We start from the raw sequence: 20,842 nt of genomic DNA, 5'->3' as shown, positions 1-20,842 counted from the left end.
AAATGTTTCAATTTCACTTAATTGTTATATCAATTGATAAAGGGCATTTTAAAATACTAAGCAAGTTCCCGTTTCGACCAATACGTCGGATTTTCGTAATCCTATAGAATTTAACATAAATTTGGTCTCAATATTGCCTTTCCTTCCAGAGTGAAAATATTTTAGTCCCGACGGTTTCACAATGAGCCAAATAAAGACCTAGGTGCGCCGTCAGACATCAACCCCACAGCTTTGGTTAAGACATTGCCATTTTTGTTTTTAAAGGCAAAAGGTTACGGTGTGTGAATTTCCTCATAAACCTTAAATGAAATTGAGTGAGTTGGTTAATATCATTAGCATTTCTGAGAACCGCTTGGGTAATATTATTTATGAATTCTTGTATTAGTATATTTTAACATCGTTCAAAACTACAAACATTTAAGGAATATAGTTATGTATATAGTAACTCTGAGTTATTGGATTGATTGGTCAAATTTTTAACCCTTTTAAATATATGAGTATTAAAAAAATCTTCCACATTACGTTCTCCAAACTTCTATACATGTTCTATCAATTCTTTTACACAATATCCAACTGATAACTTGACTACAGTTATTAAACTTACAATTGTTTTATCAAATGCAATTCATCTGGTTCGATTTTCACATAACCTGTCCCCACCTGGAGATCCCGCTATAAATTTGCCTTTGGCAGAATTCCGCTTATTTAAAATATCACATTAAAACTGTTCTTACTTCCCTTAAATCCATTCCTGAGGTGCAAATTAGTGCAATTGCCGACTCCTTTTTTAACCTTAAATCTCACCTAAGCTGAAAGAAAAGCTTTTCTGTGACTTTAGTTCATAGTTCTATTAGTAACAACATCGATTGTTACGATTGCTCCCTTTTACTCGTACATGCCTTCCATATTCTAGTGGAGAGATTTAATTTTAATTTTATATTTTATGTAGAAGTCTGCGTTTTGTCCAACGGTTTGTGAGATGTGACTTTTGAAGTAAGGCGCTGAACTATGAAAAGTCCAATTTTTTAGATGATTCGTAAGATTCTGCAATTAATTTTACGTTTATCGCAATATCAATTACTCCTTTGGAGCAGGGCTATTTTTAAGTGCTGAGATTTGGAAAGTTTACTACTACTTCTACATTAGTGAACATATATTTCACTATTTTTAACTGTATCGTTAAACTTTCCAGTTGTGGTGCCACCATGGCCCAAAACAGTAGTATGGTATAACAAGAATGGCCGTATCGAGTCTGGCGAAAGATACAAACTAATCGAAGACGGATTAGGAGTCTATATGATTGAAATAAAACCCTCTGAGAGTTGTGACGAAGGTGAATGGAAATGTGTAGTCACCAGCTATGAAGGTTGTATGGGCATTTCAACATGTAACGTCACAATGGACAGTGAGTATAAGTGTACTAATAAGTCATAAAATAAAATATATATATTTTCATTTTTTATGTGAATAGTTCCGAAAAATTATCGGAAACCACGTTTTATGGAGAGTTTGCGTGCTGTACTTACCGAAGAAGGCCTGGTTTCATTCGAGTGCAAAGTGGTGGGCTTCCCTACGCCCATACTCAAATGGTTTAAGGATGGCCAGGAACTGAAGCCTGGTGACGTTTATCAACTAACTGGTACCAACTCGCTCGGTACTTACTGCTGTGTGGCTAAAAACTGTATGGGTGAGAGCAGCAGTGTTGCTGTACTTACCGTTGAGGATATACAAACCCAACTTAACGACGAGGAACGGCTCTTGTTTGCAAACCAAAATCAGCCACCGAAATTTGTTGTTGGGCTGAAGAGCCAAGAAGCTAAGATCAATGAAAGTTTCCAGTTTACAGTAAATGTTAAGGCTACACCAGATCCTGTACTGTCTTGGTTCCGTGATGAACTGCCGATCGAGAATAGCGAACGGTATAGTCATTATCGTGGTGAACACGAAAATTGGCACTTAGACATAAGATCTGTAGAATTTGTGGATCAAGCAGAATGGAAGTGTGTTGCTGTGAATGACTTTGGCACTAGTGTAACATCTAGTTACTTAAAACTACAGATACCACGTCATTACAAGAAACCACGTTTTCTGGAATGCCTTAGAGCAGTGCTCACGGAGGAAGGCGCTGTTAATTTAGAATGTAAAGTAATTGGTGTGCCACAGCCAGTGCTAAAGTGGTACAAGGATGGTGTTGAGCTAAAACCCGGAGATATACATCGTATTATATCTGGGCAAGACGGAACTTGCTGTTTAGGAACGTATACCTGTGAGGCAAGAAACTGTATGGGCATTGTGGCAAGTTCAGCATCATTGCTTGGCTTCGAGGATGCCTGCAAAACTCAAAAGGAAGAAAAAGCTCAAGAAAACGAGTTGCAGCGTAACTTCTCCTTATCCACTATACAAGAAGAGCATACGTCTCAACTGTATGAAACTCCTGTAGGTGACATAACAATTGACTCAAAGGGTGAGGTATCTTTTTCATTTGATGGTAAAGAGGTTTCGGTGTCCCTGTATGAGACACCTGATTTAACTGAGGAGGAAGCATTAAAGATTGTTGAAATGTATGCCGATCAAATCTCAGAGCATGTTACCGAACACAATGTAGTGGAATTGCCACCATTGCGTTTTGTCAAAGAGACTTCGCAGTCGGGTAAACTTTTAATGGAGGCTGTGGTCATTGATATTTCACCAGAATACTTTTCACATGAGGAGGATATGCGCACTGAGGCAGGTTTGGATGATATTTCCATAACGGAGATAACAGTGCATGGATCTTCCGGACATGAGGATGAAGTCGATCGTGAGGCTGAAAAATATACCCAACACAGTTTCGAGAAAATGGAGGAAGAACTTTCTCTGACTGCACCAATACGTAAACGTAAGAAGTCACGACCCACAGAAACCACAGAAGAATTTTACAGTTTGTCCAAAGCATCTGATAGCCAAGCTGGTGATGAAGACACTTCTGATTTGCAAACTTTTGCTAGCGCCACACAAATGTCATCACGTGTCGATTCCGCTGTGGGACCTGATGCCGCGCAGGCCGAAGAAAATATACAGCCACCAAAACGTAAAAAGGGCAAGAAACAAACTGACAGTGATTCATCAAAAACGAACGAAGATGATGCAAAAATGCAAGACATATCCGGAGCAGTTGGCGATGGTTTGATCACTCTAAAACCAGTGAAAGTCATTTCCAGTGCAGAGGAGATTGAACAAAATTTACGTGCTCTTTTACCACTGGCCAAACTTTTGAAAAAGATTGAGCATCACTTGACCGTGGTTGAGAATGAAGTCGTCGAGCAGGCGACCATGATGATGACTCCAGCTTCTGCCGAGCAGAGTATCGCTATTATTCGCAATATTGTTGATCCAATAAAACAAGTTCAAAGCAAATTAAGAGTATATTCCGGAGAAACCCCACTTGATGCGCTCTTTCAAACGATGGAAGAGGATATACGAAAGCTGCACAGAAGTCTTCAAGTAATTGAGAAGTGTGTTGAAATTGATGAAACTGGTGTCACACTTATACAACGCACCAGCGTCTGCATCATAGACAGCGTAGGTGATCAGTTAATTAAGGCTTTGGGGGAAGTGCAGAACATAGCCAAGAGTTTCGAATCAACTAGCTTACGTGCACATATTGATCTAACGGCAGATGACATTAAACAAGGTCTCGAAATAACACAAGGCACTATTAAGTCACAAGCTCTACTACAAGAAGCGCAGGAATTGGAGGCAGCTAAACACCTTTCAGAAACGGTGGCCAAATTACAAGCTATGCCAGCAGTTGAACCAGTCTCTTTTGCGACTATTTCGGACGCGAAATTGCCCAACGAGGCTGATGCATTGAAGCTCATTTGTCTACCCGTTGTAAATTTACAAGCCGCTTTAGAAAAAGTGGAGAATGAGTTGAGTCTTGAAGAAAACGAGGAACAAATTTACAGAAAGGTGCACAGAAAGGTATTGGAAAATATCGTAGAACCAATCAAGGAACTACAATCGGTATTGGAGACAATAGAACGAAAGACTGAACTGCCCACTACACAGTCTACAGAACAAAAGGTTAATAATGCTATATTGGATATTGTAACTGCGCCCCTATTCGAACTCAATAAGGGCTTGGAGGTCATACTAAATCAGTCGTCTGACAATGTGCAAGCTGGTATGTTGACTGTTAGCACTGTGGAATCAATGGTACCGCCACTGCAGGAAATACAAAATGGGTTGGCACAGCTTACTCAGGATGTGGAACGTGGTCATTTCAATGAAGAAGCAGCGCTCGACTCAGCGGACACTCAAAAGCTGCTTCAAACTATTGCGCAGTCCGTGCTGCACTTTGAGACGAATATCGAGAGACTTTCAGCACGTTTATCGCCTAATGTACAAAAGGGCTTGTTTAGTTTGAAAGAAGAAATGTCTTCGTTAATTGGCAATGTACTCGACGATAATATTACCAAATATCATGTGACTCTCTTGGAAAACTTGAAGCGCCCAATTGACGAGCTCAATTACTGCATACGTCAAATTGAAAGCAAATCAATTTCGGGCTCGTTAACTGACTTTATTGATCCTTTGCACAGTTTAAGTGATCGTGTCAATTTGGCTAAAGAGATTATGCATATGTCAGGGACGAAGCAGAATGACAAAAATGTAGATGTCCTGGAGAAAATGCAGCAATTAATTAGAAATGTGGAAATTGATATTGAAGAACACGAGTTCAAAATGCTACAACACGAAGTAGAGCTTGACGAGAAGCTTGCAGCTGAGCAAGAAAAATCTTTCATCTACATGCGTGAAGCAATGGAAATGAAAATAGCTCAAGACGAAGCAGGACAAAACATACAAGAGCTTTTACACACACTTACAGAGATTGAAGCGACACCGGGCTTAGACACTCAAACCCAGGAGGTGTTATCTCAATTAGATAAAAGTCTCACTGGCTTAGTGGCAGATGTGGAAGTATTGAAGGAGTCCCAGAGCACAAGGGAAGAAAATGAAGCTGCCACAAAAGTTCTGACTGATATTGCTAAACCGCTGCAGACGGTTGCTGTGGTATTACGCAATTCACTTACACCAGAGAAAGTACCAAAAATCCAATCAGTACCACAAAGTGAAAGTCTGAACGCAGTTTTGCAAGAAATAAAAGACGTCGTTGAGAATATACCAGACATAAATGAGCACCACATTAAATTAAAAGCACTGCCAATTGTACAGTCCGTGATTGAAATGGTGCCTGTTCTTCAGTCTATTACTAATTTACCACGAGCAATAACTGCAGTCACTCAATCAGCAGTCGGTGAGAAGAAGAAAGCAGAACCAGATGTTGATAATAGTGCTGCAAAGAAACCTAAATTAGACGCAAAAGCCGAAATAGACAAAGAAAAAATAATGGCTACACCAAAAGTTGAACCAGTAGGTAAGATTGAGGATGAAGGCTCGACGCTAGAAGACATATCCGCTATGAAATCTGCCGCTGAATCTTTGCCAGCAGACAGTCAGGACTCTGCCGCGGGAGAGGGAACTGATCACCTTAAAGCGTTCGAGGCGAATAAGGGCAAAGTGAACACATTATTGTCCCAACTCAAAAATAGCATTGCATCAGTATTAGCGCACTGCACCGAAGCAGACGTTGCCTCTTTGCAACTAGAATCTGCGCAAAAGGTTAAAGCATGTTTGTCAAAATTAGAAGACATCAACGAATGTATTGCAGATGTTCATCAATCCATCATTGTGGAAACATTGCATACACACTCTGACATTAGTAATCGTAAAACTTTCGCGGATGCTGTGTGCCATTTGGAAACATGTGTGGTGCAAGTAGAGGAGTGTCTTGCCCAACATGATTTGCAAGAGCTAAGTGAAAACTCTGTCTCTGACTTGAAAACATTGGCTCTACCCTTACAAGATCTTAAAGAATGCATAAAAGTATTCCATAATGAAGAACTGGAGCAAGTGATTAGTTTGCCAACAGCGAGCTTATCGATGACAAGTGCTCAGGTTTTACAAGACATACATCCCTTTGTGCTTTCTATAAAAGAGAGTAATGCACTTGAGACTCTACAGTCATTGGCTGCAGATGAGTCTTTAACACAGTTGCAACAGTTTATACAACCCATACAAGAATTGGAAAATGCAGTGCTTTCGACAATTCATCAAGTGCATTTGTCTCAAATTGAAGATTTCCCATCTGAGGTGAGTATTGCAGGACTGGAGAAGTGCGCCAAGCCTATTTTGGATATCAGGGAAGCATTACTGCATGTACAAGCTGAAACCCCACAATCCCCAATCGAAGAATGTCCAGCATTGCAAGTGGTTAAGCAAAAAGCCGATGCCATATATAACCTCCTAGAATACTGTGAACGTGCTAGCCTTAATGCATTGGAAAATATTACTGATATGTCCACACAGGCCGACGTCTCCGCATTGAAGTCTTGTGCAGAGCTGAAGTCTGTTGACATCGGATTGGAACCAGGAGCGAAAGTTGCAGAAGAAAGTGTAAAGTATCTGGACGTCAAGGAATGTATTGCGGGTGGCATCAAGCAGATCCAAGTTTGCTTGACTTCGACTGACACAAATAAAGAGCCCGAATTACAAGATATTGGTGAAGTTATGAAGGAACTTAAAAATGAATTGGAAAATATGCAACATGAGTTGTCCAAACCAACAACACAGCAAAATACCGTTAAGGTCAATCAAAAAGTGGCTAAAACTATGTTTAAACTAAAGGAATGCCTGGTGCATACCTATGAAACGGATGTAGGAAAGTCTTTGGACGAGATTGAAAAAACGTTCGAAGATATCTTACAAGCACTGCCGACTTTGGAAATACATCTGGCCCAAGAGATGTTTACAAAAATTGATACATCTCTGTGCGCATTTAAAGACACATGCTTACGCCCCGATGCTCCAACTGATTTACAAAAATTAGTGGATCCTATTAATAATATTTTGAAGACTGTAAAATCAATAAGTGAGTTGAAATCTATTGATATCGAGAAATCCTCATTGGTTGTAGCCAGTCTTCAAACGCATTTAATGTCAGCATTTAGAGTGCTAAACGAAGTCGGTGACTCATTAAGCGGGCAAGAGCGTGAAGCTGCTTTAAGGGCACAAGACGCTGTGCTTGCCACACATGAATTCATAGTGGACGCCAGTGAACAACTTCGCACAATTGAGCTCCTTCAGGAAATCGACAGTTTGACGCCGAATTTTAGTTCAATTTACGACAGTATTTTATTAGCTAAAGAGCAGAAAAACAAACAAGAGCTACTTGAAGCACTCACTCAACGCGTTTCATCAGGGAAAGCCTTTCTACAAAGCATTGAGGAAGGCTTAAATGCCAATAATCCACTCTATTATAAATTAGCGGAGGAGAATGAACTGGACATACGCAGTGTAGAAGCAGCTCTTTTACGTATAGAAAACGAAATTATACCAATGCTGGAGTTACAAATTCCAACCCCTGAGGATAGCGCACTAGTCGACGTACTCGGAGTGCATCTGAAATCTCTTCAAGACAGTTTCGCTAAACTCAAGACTTTACCTATTATTTCGAAGGATAGTCATGGCGATGATAAACAAAAGATATCCGAAACGTCTCTCATATCGAAAACACTTTCTGTGGAAGAAAAGCTGTATGCTGAATTGCAGCAACGTGAAACGTCATTACCCGCGGATGAGGATGTTTCTACTTTGGAAGACGTTTCGGCAATCGAGTCATTAATTGGCTCTCCGTTGCGCTCTCACGATGAGCATATTCCATCATCGTCAGCTGATGTAGGTAAGGTCGATGTCTTGTTGTCACAACTCAAAAGTAGTATCGTCTCAGTGTTAAAATATGGCTCCGAGGTTCAGGTTGACTTCCAAGAACTGGAATCTACAGAACCGGTTAAGGCAAGTTTATTGAAATTGGAAAAAATTCATGAATGTTTTGCTGATGTTGGTCATCCTTCTGTCAATGAGCCACCTGTCCTATCCTTCTCCGAAGCTAGTGATTGCAAAACGTTTGCAGATGCTGTGTGTAATTTGGAAGCATGTGTAGTGCAAGTCGAAGAATGTATTGCTCAGAGTTATCTGCAAGATTTGAGCGAAACTGAAATATCCGAACTAAAAACTTTGGCGCAACCTCTGCACGATGTTCGTGAATGCATTAAAATTTTCCAAAATGAGGAGCTAGAGCAAGTTTTAAGTTTGCCAACAATAAGCATGCCATTAACCAGCGCTCAAGTCTTGCAGGATATTCAACCGTTTATCTTATCCATCAAAGAGAGTCATGCATTGGAGACACTGCAGTCTTTAGCAGAGGACGAGTCACTCGTACAACTTAAACAGTTTATCCAGCCCATACAAGAGTTGCAAAATCTGTCATTATTGAATGTGGAGCAGGTGCACTTGTCTCAAGCGGATAGCATTTCTAAACAGGAAAACGTCGAAATGTTGAAAAGATTCGCAAAACCTGTTTTGGATATAAGAGAAGCTTTACTACAAATTCAAGAGGAAACACCACTATCAACGCTAGAAGAATGCGTGCCCTTAAAAGTAGTGAGAGAAAAGATCGACGTCGTATACCATCTTCTGCAATATTGTGAGCAGGTCGACATGAGTGGAGTAGAGAACGTTGTGGATATGTCCACACAAGCTGACATTTCCGCACTAAAGTCTTGCATTGAGCCACAATCTGCAGAAGCGAATCTTGAGCTACCAGCTGTAGTTGCACAAGAAAACGTGAAGTTCCTGGATGTCAAAGAAGGCATTTCAAATAGCATTAAACAACTTGAAGCTTGTGCAGCTGATATGAAACAAGTAAATGTTCCAGAACTGCGCGAAGTATTAGCTGTCATAATGGAACTCGGAAATGAACTAGAAAGCATGCAAAACGAACTCTCTACAGCATCCGAGCAGCAACATATGGCGGAGAGTCAAGCAAAGGTCGCCAAAGTGATGTTTAAATTAAAAGACTGTCTTGTCCATACCTATGAAGCCGGAGTGGATCAATCGCTAGAGCATATTGAAAGAGCTTTTGCCGATTTGTTACAAACTATGCCAATCTTAGAAATTCAACTAGCTCAAGAGATGTGTACCAAAATGGAGTCTGCCATTTTGGAGTTTAGCTCAATATGTAACAAATCAGAAAGCTTAGTAGAATTGCGTAAGCTAATCGAACCTCTCGAGCTGGTTTTAAGCAGCACCAAGGCTATTAATAAACTCCAGTTGATAGAGGTCGAGAAGTCTACAATGGTTGTGGCTAATTTACAATCACATTTGATGGCAGTCTTTAGAGCAGTTGATCAGATTAATGAAAAAATAGAGCTCGATGAACGTAAAAATATTCTTAAACTGCAAAATTCTGTTATTTCCATCTCGGAATTTATCAGTACGAGCGAAAACACATTGAGAGTAATAGAACTCATCCAGGAACTCGACTCTCTTATGCCCCAACTAAACTCCGTAGTCAACGAAATTAATGCAGAAAAAAGCGATAAAGGAAAGCAAGCCTTTTTAGAAGCACTTACTTTGAGCTTAACTTCGGGAAAGGCTTTAATAGCAAGCATTGAAGTAGGATTAAAATCTAAAAATCCTGTATTCGTCAGACTGTCCGCAGAAAATACCTTGGACATTCAAAGAGTTTGTGACGCATTAGTCCGCATCGAAACTGAAATTCTTCCAAAAATGCATTCCAAAAATCCGTCAGTAGAAGAGGGTGCATTGGTCGATACCCTTCGACTTCACTTGAAAAACTTACAAGCTAAACTAGTTGCTATAAACAATGAAATTGTTTCTTCCCAAAGTGAGGTAAAGGAATCTACAGAGACTATTGACGACGAAATGAAAGAACCCGTTATTGATAGTTTGGAAAGCAAGAAGTATAAGCAACAAGAAGCAGTAATCGCAGAAGAGACTCAAACCGTAGTAATAGAGGCTGAAGAGAAAATGATAGCCAAAGAATCGACCCAAAGCTCTGAATCGGCAATTATTAGTTCAGAGCAAGCACCACAAGAAACTGAAACTGCTACGGCAAATATCACTAAGAAGAACGAAGAATTAGATTCAGAGAAACTTTCTTTACCAACTGAACCATACTTACAAAAAACTGAGGAACTCATTGATGTCACAATTGAGCTAACAAGGAATTTGAATAGACAACAGTTGAGCAAAGCTACAACAGAAATTTTCAGGTCTGTCGAAATAACTTTAAGTGAGATGAAGAATTTGATACAAACACATCCGTCAAGTACAATCGAAGACCACCTTTTCCTTCCATTATTCAAGTTGAAAGATTTGATTGCGTTTATTAAGAAATCACCTATGGATGATATTAAGAAGAGCATGGAGATGCGTCAAGTCATACAGAATTCCAATAAAGTGTTGCTGGAAATATTAAACGGGCATCAAGGACTCCGAAGCGCAATGATCTCTGACATTACTGAGGCTACTCTACCATATATCGGTAGTATTATATCCTTCATAGCACAAGTATTTCCTAATGACAAAGAGTTATGTGCGACATCTAGTGCGCTCCAGCGAATTTCTTCTGAAGTTGCTGTTATTAAGAAGCAAAATGCACCAAATATGGATACTGGCTCACGATCTTATCAAAATCTTAAGTCGGCTATATTCGATTTGCGAAACTCATTTGAATCGGTAGTCACCAAAACACAAAATTCACAACTATTAGAACAAAAAGAAGGCTTAGATCGTGTATGCAAAGCTATAGACGAAGGCCTCATTACTGATGTTGTAGAGATTCTGCAGGAGCTTGAGGTGAAGAAAGATTTGTTTGTTTTATTGTTGGAAGGGTTAAAATATATATCTCAAGAATCGGCCATTACTACTCTTGCAGACTTTAGAAAAGAAGATGAACCAAAGCGTGACGAAGATTCTGTGGTACAAGAAATTAAAAATGTCCTAGCGGTTATTGGCGAAAATGAAAAATGGAAAGACACCGAAGATGAAATTAAAGAGGCGCTACAAAACCCAACTGATGAACGTTTTTCAAAACTTATATTTAAAATAAGGGAACACATTGTCCACACTTATGAGGGCGGTCCGCTTTCGTCGAACGAAACCAAAAATCAGTTAGAAGAGATCATTGATAAATTGCTTGCTAATAATCCTGAAGTCACGCGAAAATTGACTGAAGAATATTATGCAAACATAAAAGATAATAAAAAACATATACGTGAGAATATTACTAAAATTGAGAATCTCGAGTTACGAAATAAAGTAAGCACACTAAATCCTTATATAGAAAGTATAACCATGACTATTGAAGAAATCATGAAATTGAAATCTAAAAGTAAAATCGGAAAGAAACTTGATACATTAAAAAAATCTCTAATAGACACCGTTATATTCTTAGACGAACTCCATAAAATGAAAAGTGAGAGCTTTAATATTGAGAAAGCCAAAAATATTGCACTAAACGGGGTTGATTATATAAATAATAAGGAAGAAGCTGCACAATTGCCTAAAATTCTTTTGGACACTTATTTATTAACTAATAATCTGCTTGAACTATGCATTAAGTTACAAACAGCGGATTATCTTCCGTCAAAACAAAAGGAAGCAGGGAGCCCTGTTTCAAAAATCGAAGATGTTGAAGTACAGGAGGTTTTTCCGAAACCAGATGAGAATGAGAAAATAATGCAAGAGCCCTGTGAAATCGAATCAGTTATATCTGAAGTCGTAGCATTAGTTACAGACTCTACCGAAGCCTCTGAGCTTGCGAGATCCACAGTTCTCGAGGCTGAAGCACCACAAACAGAGATGGCTTCTAAAGAGCCTGAGGCGACTGAATTGACTGCAACTGCAGAGTCTATTAAACAAAAAGCAGAAGTGGTTTCTGCGCCAGTAGCTTCAGAAGAACTTGCCCTTACAGTTATTGAAGCTGTGGTATCTTCTAAGGAGCCTAAAGCGATGGAACTGAATGAAGCCTCCGCGTCTGTTAAACTAGAAGAAGTAGTTGAACAAGCTCCACAATCTGTCGAATCTGAAGCAGAATTGGAAGCTAAAACTCCTGTATCAGAAATTTCTGAAGAATCTAAACCAACAGTTATGCAAGTTGACGTGCCTCTACAAGAGATATCTTCTAAGGACACTGAGGCGACTGAAATGTCTGAAACCCCAGAATCTGTTGCACCGCAAGCAGAAGTGGAAGCAAAGGCACCCGTATCAGTAGTTTCTGAAGAACCTATCAATACAGTTGAGCAAGTTCAAGTGCCTGAACAAAATGTATCTTCTAAGGAGCCAGAGGTGACCGAATTGACTGAAACCCCAAAATCTCTTACATCGGAAGCAGAAGTGGAAGCTGAGAAGCCTGAAGTTATGCAATCTGAAGTGCCTCAACAAGTAGTATCTTTTAAGGAGCCTAAGGCAACTGAAATGACTGAAACGTCAAAATCTGTCAAACCAGATGCAGAAGCGGAAGCTGAGGCTTCTGTATCAGTAATTTCTGAAAAACCTTCACCTCAACAAGACGATTCTTCTAAAGAGCCTGAGACGAATAAAATAACTGAAAACCTAGAATCCATTAAGCCAGAAGCAGAAGCGAAAGTTAAAGCTTTTGAATCAGTAATTTATGAGGTACCTACACTTACAGTTGTGCAAACTGAAGGACCTCAACGAGAGGTATCCTCTACGGAGTCTGAAACGACTGAAACCCTACAATCTGTCGAACATGAAGCAGAAGTGGAATCTAAGACTGCTATATCAGAAATTTCTGAAGAATCTAAATCAACAGTTATGCAAGTTGACGTGCCTCTACAAGAGGTCTCTTCTAAGGAGATTGAGGAGACTGAAATTACAAAATCTGTTGCATCACTTGTGCCAGTTCAAGTGCCTGAACAAAATGTATCTTCTAAGGAGCCAGAGGCGACCAAACTGACTAAAAGCCCAAAAGCTGTTACATCGGAATCAGAAGTGGAAGCTAAAGCTACTGTAGCAATAGTTTCTGAAGAACCTCAATTTGAAGTTATGCAATCTGAAGTGCCGCAACAAGTGGTACCTCCTAAGGAGCCTAAAGCGACTGAAACCGTACAATTTGTTAATCCAGAAGCAGAACTTGAAGCTAAGGCACATGCACCAGTAGTTTCCGAAGAACAAACAGTTATGCAAACTGGTGTGCTACTACAAGATGTATCTTCTAAGGAACCAGAGATGACCGAACTTACTGAAACCTCAGAATTGGTTACACCGGAAGCAGAAGTGGAAGCTACGGCTCCTAAACCAGTAGTTTCTGAAGAACCTCAACCTAAAGTTATGCAAGCTGAAGTGCTGCAACAAGTGGTACCTCCTAAGGAGCCTATAGCGACTGAAACTCGAGAATTTGTCAAGCCAGAAGCAGAAATGGAAGCTAAGGCTTCTGTACCAGTAGTTTCTGGAGAACCTATAACAACAGTTTTGCAGGCTGACGTGTCTCTACAAGAGGTATCTTCTAAGAAACCAGAGACGTCCAAACTGACTGAAACCTCAGAATCTGTTACACCGGAAGCAGAAGTGAAAGCTGAGACTTCTGTACCAGTAGTTTCTGAAGAACCCCAACTTAAAGTTATGCAAGCTGAAGTACCGCAACAAGAGGTAACTCCTAAGGAGCCTAAAGCGACTGAAACCCAAGAATTTGTCAAGCCAAAAGCAGAAATGAAAGCTAAGGCTTCTGTGTCAGTAGACTTTGAAGAACCTATACCAACAGTTTTGCAGGCTGACGCGCCTCTACCAGAGGTATCTTCTAAGGAACCAGAGACGTCCAAACTGACTGAAACCCCAGAATCTGTTACACCGGAAACAGAAGTGGAAGCTACGGCTCCTATACCAGTAGTTTCTGAAGAACCTCAACCTAAAGTTATGCAAGCTGAAGTACCGCAACAAGTGGTACCTCCTAAGGAGCCTATAGCGACTGAAACTCGAGAATTTGTCAAACCAGAAACAGAAATGGAAGCTAAGGCTTCTGTACCAGTAGTTTCTGAAGAACCTATACCAACAGTTTTGCAGGCTGACGCGCCTCTACCACAGGTATCTTCTAAGGAACCAGAGACGTCCAAACTGACTGAAACCTCAGAATCTGTTACACCGGAAGCAGAAGTGGAAGCTGAGACTGCTGTGCCAGTAGTTTCTGAAGAACCTCAACCTAAAGTTATGCAAGCTGAAGTGCTGCATCAAGAGGTACCTTCTAAGGAGCCTACAGCGACTGAAACCCAAGAATTTGTCAAACCAGAAGCAGAAATGGAAGCTAAGGCTTCTGTGCCAGTAGTCTTTGAAGAACCTATACCAACAGTTTTGCAGGCTGACGCGCCTCTACCAGAGATATCTTCTAAGGAACCAGAGTCGTCCAAACTGACTGAAACTTCAGAGTCTGTTACACCGGAAGCAGAAGTGGAAGCTGAGACTTCTGTACCAGTAGTTTCTGAAGAACCTCAACCTAAAGTTATGCAAGCTGAAGTGCTGCAACAAGAGGTACCTTCTAAGGATCCTACAGCGACTGAAACCCCAGAATTTGTCAAACCAGAAGCAGAAGTGCAAGCTAAGGCCTCTGTACCAGCAACATCTGAAAAACCTACAACAATAGTTATGCAAACAGAAGAGCCTCAACTAGAGGTATCTTCTAAGGAACCTGAACCGATTGAATTGACTGAAACAGTAAAACCTTTTAAACCAGAAGCCGAAGTGGAAGCTAAGGCTTCTGAAGAACCTTCACTTACAGTTATGGAAGCTGAAATGCCTAAACAAGAAGCTAGTTTTAAGGAGTCTAAGGGGGCGAAAAGGATAGAAACCCCTGAATGCGTTAAACAAGAAACATCTTCTATGGAGCCTGAGCACACTGACCTGACTGAGGCAGTAAAATCTGTTAAACCAGAAGCAGAAATGGAAGCTAAGGCTCCTGTATCTGTAATTTCTGAAAAACCTTCACCTCAACAAGATGATTCTTTTAAAGAGCCTAAGAGAACTGAAATTACTGAAACTTCAGAATCCGTCAAGCCAGAAGCAGAGGAAGCTAAGGCTCCCGTACCAATAGTTTCTGAAGAATCTACACCTACAGTTAAGTCAGCTGAAGTTGTATCTTCTAAGACACCTGAGGCGACCGAAATTACTGAATCTTTAGGATCCGTTAAAGTAGAAGTAGCAGGAAAATCTGATTTCGAAAACCTGACAGAAACTGCATCTACATGCTTTGGTGAAAATGTGAAAAAACCAGTCGACGATAAGACTATTGATGAAAAGCCCATTAAAGGTAGTACTGAAACTAAAGTTAATAAAGATTTAATTCAACAAGTAATGGTTGAACAGGAAGTTGCAGTACTTGAAGAGCCCCTTAATCTTAATTTGTCAGGCTATTGTGCGAATATTGTTGAAAATGTGTACATAATTCGTCAGCTCTTTGAAGAAGAGACACATTCCGTTTTCCTTAAAAAAATACCACTGATCAATAAAGATTTGGATACTATTACAACAATTTCCGAAGCAGTTAAGATGATAAATAATGTGGAGAAGTCATCTGAGAAAATGGTTACACTTCAGAAAGTTCTAATGAATCTTTTCATTACATTTGATGATTTACAACAACATATAATTGGGGAGATAAAAAATAAAATGGAAGAAGTTAAAAGCTTGGCACTTAGTGAATATGAAAAGATCGAGAAGAGCACTGGTGTACTGGACTCTGAGAATGTATTACTTAGTATTTCTAGTTTAACAAGAGTACTTTTAAATGTTTGCCAAGACATAGTGAAGGAGGAGAACACAAAGCATAAAATTGGAGATGTAATTGAAACTAAGATTGCTGAAGATGTACCTCATGAAAAACTTTCAAATGAAAAGCAAGAGGAAGCAAAGGTAGAAGTTGAGAAAGCAGTTTTAAAAGAACTTGAAAGTAAAGACCAGATTTTGCAAGAAAGCATAGTAAAAAATAAGGGAGATAGTACTAAAATTATTATTGAAACAAAACCAGCACCAGATGCTGAAGAAATCCTTGCTATCAAGAAAAGCAAAGTTGAAGTGTCTGAGGTACAGGAAGTACAGAAGGAAATTATTGACCAACATGAACTTACGCTATCAAAGAAACTGAGCAAAAACTTACAGAAATATTTCGAAAATATTGCCAGCAATGTTGATAATGTTTCATTTATAATTGCTACACCACAATTGCAGGAATCTTTCAGCAAAATGGTCCCAGTTATACCCACATTGCGCACGGTTGTTTTGGTTGCAGAGTGTTTGAAATCCGTACACTCCCTTGAAAAATCAGCAGAGAGAATTGTTACCCTTCAAAAGTCATTAATGGACACCTTCGTTACATTTGACGATCTTCACGAAATAGCAACAAAAGATTTGAAGACAAAGCTGGAGGCAGTGAAAACGACCGCCTTGGAATTATATGATAATATTGAAAACGCAACAAAATATGTTGAATCTGAAGGGGCGTTAAAACATTTAAATAAATTATCTAATAGTATACTAGAAGTAGCCAATGCACTGCAGACAGCGCTTGAACAAAATAAAGACAAGTTGACAGAAAATATTTTGGAGACAGTAGGTGGTACTGAAATACAGATCGATCGAGAAGAATCCACAGAGGCAACGATTGATAAAAATATTGCATTAGATGTACAACCTGAAACGAAGTTGTCGACGGAAGAAAAAATATCCGAGAGGAAACCTGAAGAGGAAGCCGAAACAGAAGTGGGTTTGACTTTGGGGATTGTACCGACAGACAATAAAATTACTACTGAATTACTACCCAAGCACACAACAGAGTCCGACATGGACAAGTCGTTGCCTGCAGTAGTTGTGTCCCAAAAAGAACCAGATGATGAGAAGCCACAAGCAAAGCAGGGCGAAGATGATGAGCTTTCTAAAAATTCTAGTTTACAAAATAAACTAAAAGAGGTAAAGAAGAAACAAACTGAGGAAAAGTCAGAAGCAAAATTGGAAGAAAAGTCGATAATAGAAGTTTCCCCGAAAAAACCTCAAAATATAAACCTGGAAGAAAAAATTGCGATGGAGGAAAGTGATAAGAAACCTATTGCCGATGACGTGAAGAATATTGTATATTCAAAACTGGAAGAACTTTTTAAGAATATTACCCGAAACGTTAAGAGTTTAGAAAAACAAACTGAAGTGGCAACTCATCCGTTACTTAGCAGGGGACTGACATCTCTCAAACCTAACCTTGGCAACTTTGTTAACGTATCACAAACGATTAAAAGTATTGAACATGTTGAAAAATCTTCAAAGGATATAGTAACATTGCAAAATAGTTTAATGAATATTTTTGTAACATTTGATGATTTACATGACTTAAAAGTCAAGGATATAAAATGTAAAATCGAAGATATTAAAGTGAATGCCTTAGCTGTATATGATTTCATAGAAAAGAGTCAAAATCACATAAATTCTGAAGACATTTTGCAAAAAATTTCGGATTTGGTTACGAAAATATTGAAAACGTGCTCTGAGCTTCGCAAAGAAACAGAAGAAGAAAGTATAGAAAGATTTGAAGTTTCCACCACGGAAGGTTTGATATTTGAAGGAGAGCCAAAATCAACAGCAGAAATAGAACCCGATGTAATAGCTGGAGACAAAATCAAAGAAGAGTCAACAAAGGCTTTGAAGACTGAAGTCAAAGCCCCGGTAAACCAGGATTTGCTGCAATACTTTAACCAGATTGTCGAATATGTCGAGAGTACATCTATCAAAGTCAATAGTATAGACGACTATCATTTCCGATCGAAGTTGTCATCATCAAACTTAACTCTTGAAAGCATTGTTTCATGTGCAGAATATATAAAGAAAACGAACACTGTTCCAAAATCGAAGGAGAAAGTTGTTACTCTCCAAAAGAATCTAATGGACATTTTCATTCTTTATGATGACCTACAGACCGTCAAAGATATGACACTGAATGAAGATTTTGAAAAAATTAAGGATTTAGCATTAAGCGAGCACAACGTAATTGATAAGTGTGTGGATGTGATTAATTCCCAAAAAATTCTGAAAGACACTGCTCAACTTTGTCAAGAGATCCACAGTGTTTGTGAAAAAATTACTCAATATGTGAATACTTCGAGTGTTTTAAAAGAAGAAACAGAAAGTGATGAAAACAAAAAATTGGAGGAAGAAACTTTAAAAGGTGCAAATAAAGATATGGATTCAGTCCAAGAAATGACAGGCAAGAGTGAAGAAAAATCAAAAGAAGAGAAAACAGAGGCTATTGTGGACTGTACAAGGATAAAGTCTTTCGAAAAACCAACTGAAAAGCTGCCTGAAGAGATATTGAAGAAAGAAGAGGAATCAAATATTAAAAAGAAAACGAAGAGTGCGGGAAAAGAAAAAATGTCTGAAGAAGTGAAAGAGAAAGAGAAGTCTTCCGATGAAATTCTACAAAGTGGAGATAAACCGAAAAAGGAAAGTGAACGGGAGATCACAGAAGAAAAGCCAATTGAAGAAAGGAAAAAAACAGGTGATAAAAGTTCTGGAAATTCCGATGTGGCTAACGATAAGTTAGAAACTACAGTAAGACTTACTGATAAGCCTTTGGATCAAATTAAACAGGCAGAAGAAAAACCAGGAGACGAAGAGTCGAAGAAGGAAGTTGTGGATGAAGAGAAAAAAGATGACTCGAGAGCATATCAAGAAATCAAAGTTGACGAATGCATTGCAGAACCTATTGAAGGAGTTAAAGATGCAGAAGAAAAGATTAAAAAGGAAAAGAAAAAGAGGAAAATAAACAAACAGACAAATAATGACGAAAAAGATGTCGGAGAACTTGAAGTTGTTGATGCAAAGCTTGAGTCCAGGGAAAAACTTGAGCAAACTACTAAGAAAGTTAAGGAAACAGAAGAAAAATCAAAAAAAGAAAGAAGAAAGAAGAGCGTGGACGAACACCATAAGAATGATGACAAACAAACAATGGATCTCAAGATTGCAGAAAAAAAACTGGAGTCCGGAAAAAAACCGGTTGAAAAGAGTTCTGAGGAATTAAAACAGTTAGAAGAGAAGAGTGAAGAGCAAATATCTGCAGAGCTCCAGGTTAATGAGAAAGAGTTACAGTCTGCGGAAACACCTGTAGAGAAGCCTTTGGAGGAAATTAAGCCCTTAGAAGAAAAACTAAAAGACAAAGAGAGGAAAGATATTGATGCTGACGAAGAAAAGAAAGATAACGGTGAACAAAAAGAACACACAGAAAAGCCTTCTTCAAATCTTGCTGAAGAACTTAATAAGGTAAAAGATGAAGAGAAGAATGCTAAAGCCACACCGATTAAAAAAAGTATAAAGGAAGATGCCGATGAAGTAAAAGATATCAAACAAAAACCTAAGGACCCCAAAACTGTTGACAAAAGACAAGAGTCTAAAGAAACTAAAAAGGGAGAAGAAAAGCAAAGTACAGAAAAGAGTATCAAAAGCGTTGGGGAAGAAAAGAAATTTGAAGATAAAAAATCGGAAGATCTCAAAGTTGAACAAATTGAGGTGTGTAGTGGTGACCGTCAACAAATGGAAGAAAAAACAATAGACATAAAGGAAAAAGATATAAAAGAATTGACGGGGGAGGCAGTGCTAAAATCCGAACAACTAAAAGTTGTTGACAGCAAATCAGAGTCTGAAGAAAAAATCGCTGAGAAAGATAATAAACAGACAGATGAAAAACCCAAGAAACAGGGGAGAAAGAAAAGTTCGGACGATGAAAAGAAAGATCACGATAAAAAGTCTAAGGAACTCCAGGTCTCTCAGAAAGGAGTAGACGATAAAAGGTATGAAGAAGTCAAAAATTATACTGAAAATTCAGTACCTCTTGAAGAAAAAGATGAGAAAAAGCAAGATAGGGCTGAAGTGATGGCGAAGGGAGAGAAGAAGTCTGATATACCAGAGATTATTGGAAAATCAGATGAAAAACCAAAGAAACCTAAGAGAAAGAAGAGTCCAGACGATGAAAAGAAAGATAACGATAAAAATTCTAAAGAACTTAAGGTTATTACTAAAGTATCAGAACCTTCTAAAGAGTCCGCTGATCAACTTTCTGAAGAAATTAAAAATATAGATGAACAATTAGACAAAGAAAAGGCGAAGAACAATGAAGATCTTAAGCTAGTTGATGAAAACAAAGACCGCATTAAAACACCACTTACGAAGTCTGCCGAGGAAATGAATCAGAAAATCAGCAAACCGAAGATAGTAAATGAAAAGAGTGAGGAAGTTAAAAAATCTGAAGAAAAATTGGTTGTACAAACACACCCGGAGTCTGTTGAGAAGACAGGAGATGTAACAGATATGGCAATATCCTCAGCAACAGATAGACGTCTCAGAAAGGAAGTGACTGATGCCGGTATGAAGCAGATTGATCAATCAAAAACGCAAGTAGATAACTCCCGCAATACGGAATATAAAGATAAACGGGAATCACGTAGCGCTAGACGTGCGCCAAATGTTGACCTAAAACTGACCAATAGAAACTCTCCAGTGGGAAGCGATATTAAGCTTACATGCAGTGTCTCCGGTGCTGAGCTGAAAATCGACTGGTATAGGGATAAAACATTCATAGAGAACGACAACAAATATCACAAAACCTTCAACGATGGACTGTCTTGTTTGGAAATCAAAGCAGTTGACGCCGGCGATGCGGGCGTTTACCGATGCGTGGCCACCAATCGCAATGGAGAAGTGGAAACAAGCTGCCTTGTGACTGTTTACGATGTACCGACAACTAAATTTGGCACCACGCCAATATTTACGCGTAACATAAGAGGTATGCAAATTGTTTTTCATTTCTGAAATTCTTCTTGGCTCTTTTTTATTTACTTTGATTTCTTCTCTAAATTTAAACTAAAATTCATTGATTTGTCTAGGAGCTTTG

The 20,842-nt window shown here is 39.0% G+C and overlaps 1 protein-coding gene across 13 annotated transcripts in view; it reads left to right on the top strand.

The window, feature by feature from the left end:
• The window catches only part of LOC105227669 (myosin light chain kinase, smooth muscle), a 101,306-nt gene that overhangs the window by 32,460 nt on the left and 48,004 nt on the right, over window positions 1-20,842 (top strand). For 8 of the 13 annotated variants that reach the window (XM_049450883.1, XM_049450884.1, XM_049450893.1 and 5 more), the window contains 2 exons: window positions 1,193-1,405; window positions 1,472-20,734. In XM_049450883.1, coding sequence (XP_049306840.1) covers window positions 1,193-1,405; window positions 1,472-20,734 — 19,476 coding nt within the window. The remainder of the gene's footprint in view (window positions 1-1,192; window positions 1,406-1,471; window positions 20,735-20,842) is intronic. The other 5 variants (XM_049450892.1, XM_049450890.1, XM_049450891.1 and 2 more) reach the window with 5 other exon arrangements.

Source organism: Bactrocera dorsalis, chromosome 3, assembly GCF_023373825.1.
Source record: "Bactrocera dorsalis isolate Fly_Bdor chromosome 3, ASM2337382v1, whole genome shotgun sequence".
Classification (NCBI taxonomy): domain Eukaryota; kingdom Metazoa; phylum Arthropoda; class Insecta; order Diptera; family Tephritidae; genus Bactrocera; species Bactrocera dorsalis.
Note: the sequence above shows the minus strand (reverse complement) of the source record. Positions and strands in the feature narration are given on the sequence as shown.